Source organism: Gracilinanus agilis, chromosome 5 (assembly GCF_016433145.1).
Source record: "Gracilinanus agilis isolate LMUSP501 chromosome 5, AgileGrace, whole genome shotgun sequence".
Lineage (NCBI taxonomy): Eukaryota > Metazoa > Chordata > Mammalia > Didelphimorphia > Didelphidae > Gracilinanus > Gracilinanus agilis.
In genome coordinates, this window is record NC_058134.1 from 20,258,583 (window position 1) to 20,267,535 (window position 8,953).

General features: G+C 47.8%; 1 protein-coding gene across 1 annotated transcript; it reads right to left on the bottom strand.

The window, feature by feature from the left end:
• Positions 1-789: 789 nt before the first annotated feature.
• FKBP14 (FKBP prolyl isomerase 14) lies at positions 790-7,615 on the bottom strand. Its single transcript, XM_044678356.1, has 3 exons — positions 7,384-7,615; positions 2,347-2,474; positions 790-1,106 (listed from the first exon to the last, which is right to left on the bottom strand). The coding sequence occupies exons 1-3, from the start codon at positions 7,448-7,450 to the stop codon at positions 948-950; spliced, it is 354 nt and encodes a 117-aa protein (XP_044534291.1). The 5' UTR covers positions 7,451-7,615; the 3' UTR covers positions 790-947.
• Positions 7,616-8,953: the final 1,338 nt, after the last annotated feature.

Sequence of the window (8,953 nt, forward strand, 5' to 3'; positions counted from 1 at the left end):
TCAGGCACCAATGTGGGAAGTACCAGGTCTTGGGTAGAACCTCTAGCTTTCTTCAGAATTTAGCTCATGTACCACCTCCTACAGGAAGCCTTTCCTGATCCCCTCCCCGGCTGCCTATCCTCTCTCCAATTACTTTTTTCTATATTTTATATTTACTTATGTGTTTATATGGTTTCCCCCAAAGAGAATGTAAGCTCCCTGAGGGTAGACGGTTTCCTTTTGGTTTCTTCTCCCCAGTGCCAGGCCTATAGGAGCTCTTTAATAACTGAATATTCCGGGGCACACACACTTTTCCTTATTCTGTACCATTCACCATTTTAGCTATTCGAATTCCCCTTAAAAAAAAAAAAGCAATCGTTGGAGCCCAAACCAACCTTCTCCTGGTTCCTCACCTGCAGACAATTCAAAAACCCCAAATCAGGAAGCCTCATGGGATCGTGAAAATAGGCAGCCTTGGGGTCCTTCCAATAGACTGCCATTTGGTGGGTGGTAGAGCCAAGGGTGTGGCTTGTGATTTATGCCAGTTTACGGCCGCCATGTTTTCAGATTGGGCTGGAGATGTGGGGATAAGAGATGGGCTGGTGTGCTCCAGGACAAGGGGCTGGGGTGGATGGGGAAAAGGGATGGATTCAGGGGCTCCACGTGACCGGGGCGAGCTTCTTCCCCTCTAAGGACCCTCTCCTCATCCACCAAATAGGAGGGTTGGTGGTAGCCCCTCGGCTTCGTTCTCGATCTCGGAGCCCAGGACCCCAGCTGTTGGGGAGAAAGGGGCCGGGAGCAGTCTCACTCAAAGGATTTCTTTTAATATTCAAAGACACACAGCAGGAGACAAGGACTTCTTTCCTGTAAATAAATACCAACGCAACAGACAGAATCAACAGTAATAGGAAATAAGGCTCAAAAAACGAGAGACCCTCCAGGTGCTGTGCCAGACAGAAGGTGCTTCCTCACAGCTCATCGTGTTTGTAGGTGAATTCCCTGGCGGATATAAATCCGTCTTTGTCCTCGTCTTCTTTGTCGAAGATGTCCTCCACCAAGCCGTCGTGATGACTCTCATTGACCACCGCCCCATGCTTTTCGAACTCCTTCTTCAAATAGATCTTCACCTACAAAGGAAAAAAACCATGCTCTGCCGGAAGGAGCCGCCCTTCTGATTCAGGAGACGCCCACCTGGGCGCCCACTCGTGTTTCTGGCCGTTTTATTATTATTATTGCTAATAACAATAGGTAGCGCCTCTATGACACTTTAAGGTTCAAAAAGTACATCATTGACACTGTCTCATTTAATCTTCACAACCACCCGAGGAGGTAAATGCTATTATTATCCTCATCTCATAGTTGAGTAAAAAACTGAAGCAGACGGGGGCAGCTGGGTAGCTCAGTGGAGTGAGAGTCAGGCCTAGAGACGGGAGGTCCTGGGTTCAAACCTGGCCTCAGACACTTCCCAGCTGGGTGACCCTGGGCAAGTCACTTGACCTCCATGGCCTACCCTTACCAATCTTCCACCTATAAGTCAATACATAGAAATTAAGGGTTTAAAATTTAAAAAAAAAAAAAAGAAAAGAAAAACGGAAGCAGACAGAGGTCAAGTGACTTGCCCAGGGTCACTCATCTCTGTTTGACTTCAATTGTAACATCCTATTCACTACCCCACCTACATGCCTGTTTTAGAAACAGAGATTTAAATAACTCAATCAAAAACACTATTTTTATAATATTTCTTATTTACTAAAGGGGAACCCCTTGTTTTTTCTTAATAAATTTAGCCCTCTGGTTATAAGAAGGTATATTTTGAAGGATATGTGATCCGGATGATGAAAAATCAACACCCGGCTCAAGGAAGCTGCAGATCTTTGGAACTATGAAGTGTTTTTTACAGAGGAAATGGTCACTTTGTTGGGGGTTTTGTTGTTTTTTAAACCCTTACCTTCGGTCTTGGAATCAATAGTGTGTATTGGTTCTAAGACAGAAGTGTGATAAGGGCTAGGCAATGGGGGTCAAGTGACTTGCCCAGGGTCACCCAGCTGGGAAGTGTCTGAGGCCAGATTCGAACCCAGGACTTCCCTTCTCTGGGCCTGGCTCTCCATCCACTGAGCCACCCAGCTGCCCCCTGTTGTTGTTATTGGGAGTAGGATGGGGGAGATTGGGTCTCCCTGCCCCTGCCCGGGCTGGAATGACAGTGTCCGCCTTCAGTCCGGCCCCACTACTGATCAGCGCTGAAGCTTTGACGTGCTCCTTTTCTGATCCGAGCTGGTTCTCCCCCCTTTTGGCAGCCTGTGGGCCCCCCACTCACAAGGAGCCCCCAAAGCCATCCTCGAGCGTCACCACCAAATCCACCAGCCTCACCTCATTCTTAGACAGTTTCCAGTCATCATTAAGATCCATCTCTTGGAATGACTCGTGGGATCTGGGTCCATTTCGAATTTCCAGGAGATCAATGTTGAATATCAGTGTACTCTCAGGGGGAATTTTACCTGCCGGGCGTGGAGAAGAGACGCTTTCATTAGTATTATTGACCTTTAAAAGTAGAAGATGGGTGAATCCGGGCAAAAGAGGCCCTTCACTCATCCTGCAGAGAGCAGTGAGTGGGGGGCTTCCTCAGCAGGAAGAAGGCTGAGCTGCTCTCTCGAGGTCTTGGCTTTCTCACCCACTCACACATCCACACGCATCCACACGCATCCACACGCATCCACTCACGGAGAGGACTAAAATAGTTTTGCCTGGCTATGAAAAACCTCATTTGTGCAACTGGGCTATGAAGTTCTCGGGGGAAATTTCCCTCCTATTATTTAATCAAGTGATGGAAGTGAAAGGCTCCACTCAACTAGAACCAAGGACTGAGAGCCCTTCTGAAGTGCCCACTGTGTGCGGGGCGCCCATTAGGGCTACGAAGCCAAAAGACAGTCTCCGGCCTCCAGGAGGAAGCCTTCCATCCAAGGCAGACTGTGGGGCGCCTCCTCCTGGGGCCATGTTTTTGGAGCTCTGGGCACTTGCACTCTCTTCTTCCAGGGAGCCCATTCCTCGCGCCCCCCAGGCGAGCCGGAACGACATCGTGTCTCTGTAAATCGATCGTGGGGTCTCCGTGTATCTGCGCCGCCGCGCTTCAGCACGCAGTCGCAGAGTTTCAGGCATATTCCTAGGACGAGGCTTTTGCATCGGGGATTTGTGCACTTGTTTTGAAATACGATTTCGATGGTTTCATTTCGACAACATCTGTAATCCTCTTACCATCCTGTTTTCATTTGAGGCATTTAACAAAGGGATTCCGAGGGGAGTCCAGAGGTTTCACTAGGCTGACTGCCTAAAGGAAGCCCCTGAGCTAGGCCCATCTATGCCAGAACCAACATCCCCTCGGCCACATGCCCAGCCAAGGGTGGCCCAGGCTTTCCAGGAGGACAGCCAGTGAGGGGAAGCCCGTGCGTGACCTCCCAAGACAGCCCGACCCACTCTGGGATCTTCTCAGTGTGTATAGACTGACATTTTTCAAAGAGCTTCCATGGAGGATGGATCTCCAAGTCCCCTCCCAGCTCCCTCTCCCAGGTACCATCTGACTCTTCTCTGGGCTTGACAGGTGACGTTATTGGTACCACAGTTTGCAGCTGAAGAAACTAACTGCCAGTACGTTAAATGACTTAACTAGAAAGTTTGGGGCCAAAATCAGAACCAGAAGCCACTTCCATCCCAGCCCTATCTGTATATCTCACTGCCTTGATGCTAGAGCAATAGATTTGATGTTACAACGAAGGATGCAAGTGATTTTGGAATCAGGGAGACCTGGGTTCGAATCCTAACTCAGGCCTTTACTAGCGATACGACCCTGAACTAGTCACTACCTTCTTTGTCCCTCAGTTTCCTAATTTGTAAAATGAAGGGGTTAGGCTTGATGTTCTCTGAGATCCTTCCTAGTTAGACCAATCAATAAACATTTCTATGGGCCAAAAAAGACATCCCCTGGCCTCAAGGAGCTTATAATCTAATAACTATAGCCTAAAGCTATGCTCCAAACATCTATCTATACAGACAGCTCCTTTTTGATTAAACTGAGGGAGAGGGGGGAGGGGAAGATGAATGGATGATCCAAAATGACAGCTTTAAAAATCCTCAGCTTGGCTTTAGAAGATTTTTTTGTCTCCCCCCCCCCCCACTTTTCCTTTAATTTTAATTTTTTATTATTTTTAAACCCTCACCTTCCGTCCTGGAATCAATATCGTGTATTGGTTCCAAGGCAGAAGAGCAGTAAGGGTTAGGCAATGGGGGTTAAGTGACTTGCCCAGGGTCACACAGCTGGGAAGTATCTGAGGCCAGATTTGAACCCAAGACTTCCTCTCTCTAGGCCTGACTCTCCATCCACTGAGCTACCCAGCTGCCCCACTTTTTTGTACTTACGCTTCTGATGCCCTGGAGAATTGATTTTATTAGAAAACATTTTTATTAATTTTATTTTTCGAAGACAAAAACCACAGCATGAAGATCTAACTTAGAACCCTCTGGATCATGACCTAGAACTGGAGGGGAGCCTACAGGCTCCTGCATTTCACACCTGAGAAAACTGAGGCCACAAGAGATAAAGTGACTTTCCCAAGGTCACAAGCTAGCAAGTATCAGCTCTGGGATTGGAACCTGGGTCCCGACTCCAGAGTCAGCGCTTTCTTCCTTATTTCATATTCAGGGTCTACGATGCCATACGAAACCATCCCCGTACCTGGCACTCAGTAAGTGCTTAACAAATGAATGTTTATTGATTATTGATTAGCAATCCCAGAACCCAGGTAACTTTCAGATAAGGCAAAGAGGTCCAAAGCTACTGAACTTCCATCGAGATTAGAAAACTGGGCAGAACTTTCCCTGGATCACAAAACACCTCACCACATTTCTGCTGCATAAAGGAAATGTGAATCTAGGGATGCTCTGCTTTAAGAAAAACTAAAAAAAAAAGGAAAACTATTTAAAAAGAGAGAGAAAAAACAACGTAGATGGGGTCCAGCCCTCTCAACATATGGAGCGTCTTGTGGTGTCAAACTCAAATAGAAGCAGGCAGCATTTTGACTTAGAAACCCACAAAGTAAAATTATCTCTATTGCATTGTGCCTTTAGTTATTTTGTTTAACATTCCTCAATTACATGTTCAGCTGGTTCTGTCCTCTCTGGGGAGTTTTACAGACTGCCTGTGAGTCTGGCATCTCTGGTGGAGTGGAATCCAAGGACCTGGGTTCAAATCTCAGCCCTGGTGCTGGCTGCCTATGAGGCCTTGGACAGGGCATTAAACTTCTCTCAGTTTCATGTTCCTCTTTTAATCTGAACAGAGAATTACAGAAGCCATAGAACTCAAGCAGTTTTCCTGGGAAATGGGAGCTGAATCAGTCATTTTAAAAAAGGACATTTAAAGAGGAAGGAAGAAAGTGGGCATTTCTGCTAGCTGCCTCGGGAGGAAGGACTCCTCTTTCCAAATATTCCCCTCTGTTCAATCAGAAAGTTTGGGATAAACCCTCCCAAGCATTTTTTCTTAAGCCCCAAAGCTTCCTGGGAAGGAGGAAGCCCCTCTTCCAAATATGTCCCTCTGTTCGATCCAAAAGTTTGGACTAAACACTCCCAAGCATTTTTTATTTTTTCCCAGATTGCTGGAGAGTTGTGAGTCCCAAGGAGAACACTTACGCTGCTCCCTCAACGCTGGTCAGGGGCTGAGGGGCCCCGGCCCGGTTGATCCACAGCCATGGTCCGTTCTCATACCCGGGACTCTAAGCCCACCGAGCCGGTGTTAGGCGCAGGTTAGGGGTGTTAGTTGCACAGTGGTCATTTTCGGGGAAGGAAAGCGGAGTTAGGTAGGAATTGGTTAAACAGTGGGCATCCCGTCCTGTTCAAGACAGAGGAGAGAGGAGAGAGGGCTCAGGTGGTGGCAAGTTCCAGAAACATGAAAAACACCCATATTATCCCACAAACCCGGGGCCTGGTTCCCTTTTCCAGATCTGAATCCAACTATAGAAACAAGAATATTTAGCTTTAGTCAGAAGAGGCTTAGCAACGGCCTTTTCAGGAATACAAATGTGGAATCCTTAAAAAGGATTCAATGTATGCATTGTTGGGAAAGAAACGGAACATGGGGGAATGGAAAGGTCCTTCCGACGTCTAGTAAAGAGAAGGGAGGTGAGCAAAGCAGAGGAAAAGGTATTATCATAAAGAGAAAAATTCTGGTACATCTGCCCGAGTGAGAGAAAACAGTGTGAAGAGTGAATGAGCCAACTCGTAAAAAGAGGGATGAGAAATGAACTCAAGGACAAAGAACTTGGGGTGGGGGAGGGCAGAGAAGGGGAGGGAGGTGAAAAATACAAATAATAATCATTTTTCCCCTTTTTAGGGGATCTAGCCCCGGATATCATTGGTGTGGGGAGGAGCTTCTGGTGGGAAGATTCCCTCTCCCAGGCAGGATGTGTCAGAGACAGGCTTGTGAAGATTTCCAATCTAGTCTCCTCTAGAGTCCCCCCTGCCTACAGGGCAGAGGTCCGGTGGGTTGGGGCCACTTTCTTCATCTGTCAAATGAAGGAGCTTAGACTAAATGGCCACTATGGTCCCTTTTAGCTCTAGAGCAGCGGTTCCCAAACTTTTTTGGCCTCCCGCCCCCTTTCCAGAAAAAACATTCCTTAGCCCCCTGGAACTTAATTTTTTTTTAATTTTAATAGTAATCAATAGGAAAGATAAATGCACCTGTAGCTATCACCGCCTCCCTGGATCACTGCAGCACCCACCAGGGGGCGGTGGCGCCCACTTTGGGAATCACTGCTCTAGAGTAATGATCCCCTCATCAATCAATCCATCAGCTTTTAATAAGGCACCTACTATGGGACAGACACTGTGCTAAGTGAGCGCCACGATTGTTTCTGTCATCTGTGAAATGAGGGGGCTGACGAGAGAGCCCGAGCATGCAGGCAGCTCTAATGGCCTCTATGAAATGTCTGGGGAACCCCAAGGCAGGATGGAACGTCACGTGGTGCTACTATTGTGCCGTGTTACCCGCTGGCCCTGGGGTCCACTTTGGACATCTGGGTGCCCCGGGACAACGTCTCGGGCTCTAAGGCGGTGCCTCTTCTGGGAGTTCACTAGAGCGCTGGAAGCCCAGGTCCGGCAGGCACTCCTATTAGTGTTGTTAACAACGCCAATAATCCTGCTGGCATTGATCACAAAGATACCGTCGTGAAGCATTAGCATCGACTAGAACAATATCGCATGATTCGATGCGTGTGAATGACTGCAATAATGTGGGTCTGAGTCATAAGATGGTGATGGTGACTCTGGCCATCCCCTTTGACCCAAAGCGGAAAGACTTGAGAGCTCCTGGGAGGAGAAGGAAGAAGGAAGGAGGAGGAGGAAGGAGAAAGGAGCCCAAATTACCTTTGCCTTCTTTTCCGTAACCGAGGGCAGGGGGGATGGTGAGCTTCCTCTTCTCCCCCACGCACATGCCCTTCAGGCCTTGGTCCCAGCCTTTGAGAGCCTCCAGGATGCCAAGGGTAAACCAGATGGGCTGCCCATTGTTATGTTTGTGGCTAACAAAAACAAGATGCACAGAGTTAGAGTGTCTCCAGGCTTCACTGAATTGCTTCCTGGCCTCCTCTTCTCCGCAGAGTTCCACCAGGACCTTTTACCTTCCTTTTACCTCTAATGGAAGCTGCTCTCTTTTCTGTCCTTAAGACAGCTTCACCGCATGGAGGAAGGCTGCCCACTCCATCCAAGGCCAGTATCCCAGAGTGAGGTCTTCTATTGGGACAGCAATAGAGAGAGGCCCTTGGGAGCAGCGTGGAGAGCAAAGAGAGATTTGGGGGAGCCCGTAGAGAAAGGTGGGAGACAAAGGCACGTCAGACAGAAGGGACTGACTGCGTATATGCACATGCGCTCAGCTGCCCCTGCACATTCAGGCAGATGTGTAAGACTATGGTATCTGGAATCCCAAGAGCTAGTTCTGGGGTGTCCCAATTTCAGGCTTCTGCTAGGGCATAGGTGCTGTCCTGCAGAAAGAACCCTGAAAGAATAACAGCCGCTTCCCCCTGAATTCTCCCTGGGTTCTGAGGGCTCCTTGGGCACTCTACAATTAAAAAAAAAAAATTCAGTTAAAAATCATTGATTTTCTTTCCCTCCCATCTACCTCTAATAGGGATTAAAAAAATCCTTCTGGCAAATAGAGTCAGGCAAAAAAGATCCCCCCAGTGGACTCACTGACATCCTTTTTTAGCTAGAGTTATCCCCTCAAAGATTACCTTTCACCTTCTCTGCCTGTATCCTGGCCAGCTCTGCTTATTTCCATGTTTTCTCAAAATGTAAGCTCTTGGAGGGCAGCAACTGTTTTTATCTTTTTTTAGGTCCTGGAGTGCTTAGCTGAGAGCTTGCTGATTGGCTGATCCATTTCTATTCCCCACATACCAACAGTTAATAAATGTTTGCTGGCTCACTGATTGACCCTCTTTTCTTTATGTTCCCAGCACTGTGCCCCAAAGACAATTGGCCCTGAAGAGACCTTCGGTGAATTAATCAGAACCGAACACAGAAACAGCATGGAGAACACTCTCATTTCTCTTTTAAAAGCCAAAGGAAATTCCTGCATTTTTTTGCTTCTAAAGCCCAGGAGGTTCCTAGGATCAAAGATACAGAGGGAGAAGGGAGGGATCATGGAAGTAACTGAGTTCAGCCCTCTTCACTTTAAAGAGGATGAAACCCAGGCCAAGAGTTTAAGTGACTTACCCAAAGTCATTTAGGTACTTATTGAATGAATGGGATCCCCACTGGGGTCCTCTGACTCCAAACTCAAGGCTCCCTCCACTGCAGGGTGAAGAATTTTAAGCACAAGTCAGACTCAACAAGGTATCCAAAACTGAAGAGCAGTGGGGAGATCTGATGAAAGAAGGAGGAGGAGGAGGAGGAAGAGGAGGAGGAGGAGGAGGAGGAGGAGGAGGAGGAGGAGGAGGAGGAG

Bases quoted from the DNA above. Each gene is read 5' to 3' on its own strand.
- FKBP14 (XM_044678356.1), bottom strand. From the start codon at position 7,450: ATGTGCGTGGGGGAGAAGAGGAAGCTCACCATCCCCCCTGCCCTCGGT. The intron at 2,475-7,383 runs GTAATTTGGGCT...CACGCCCGGCAG, and splicing joins TTACGGAAAAGAAGGCAAAG to GTAAAATTCCCCCTGAGAGT. The intron at 1,107-2,346 runs GTGAGGCTGGTG...TTTCCTTTGTAG, and splicing joins GGAAACTGTCTAAGAATGAG to GTGAAGATCTATTTGAAGAA.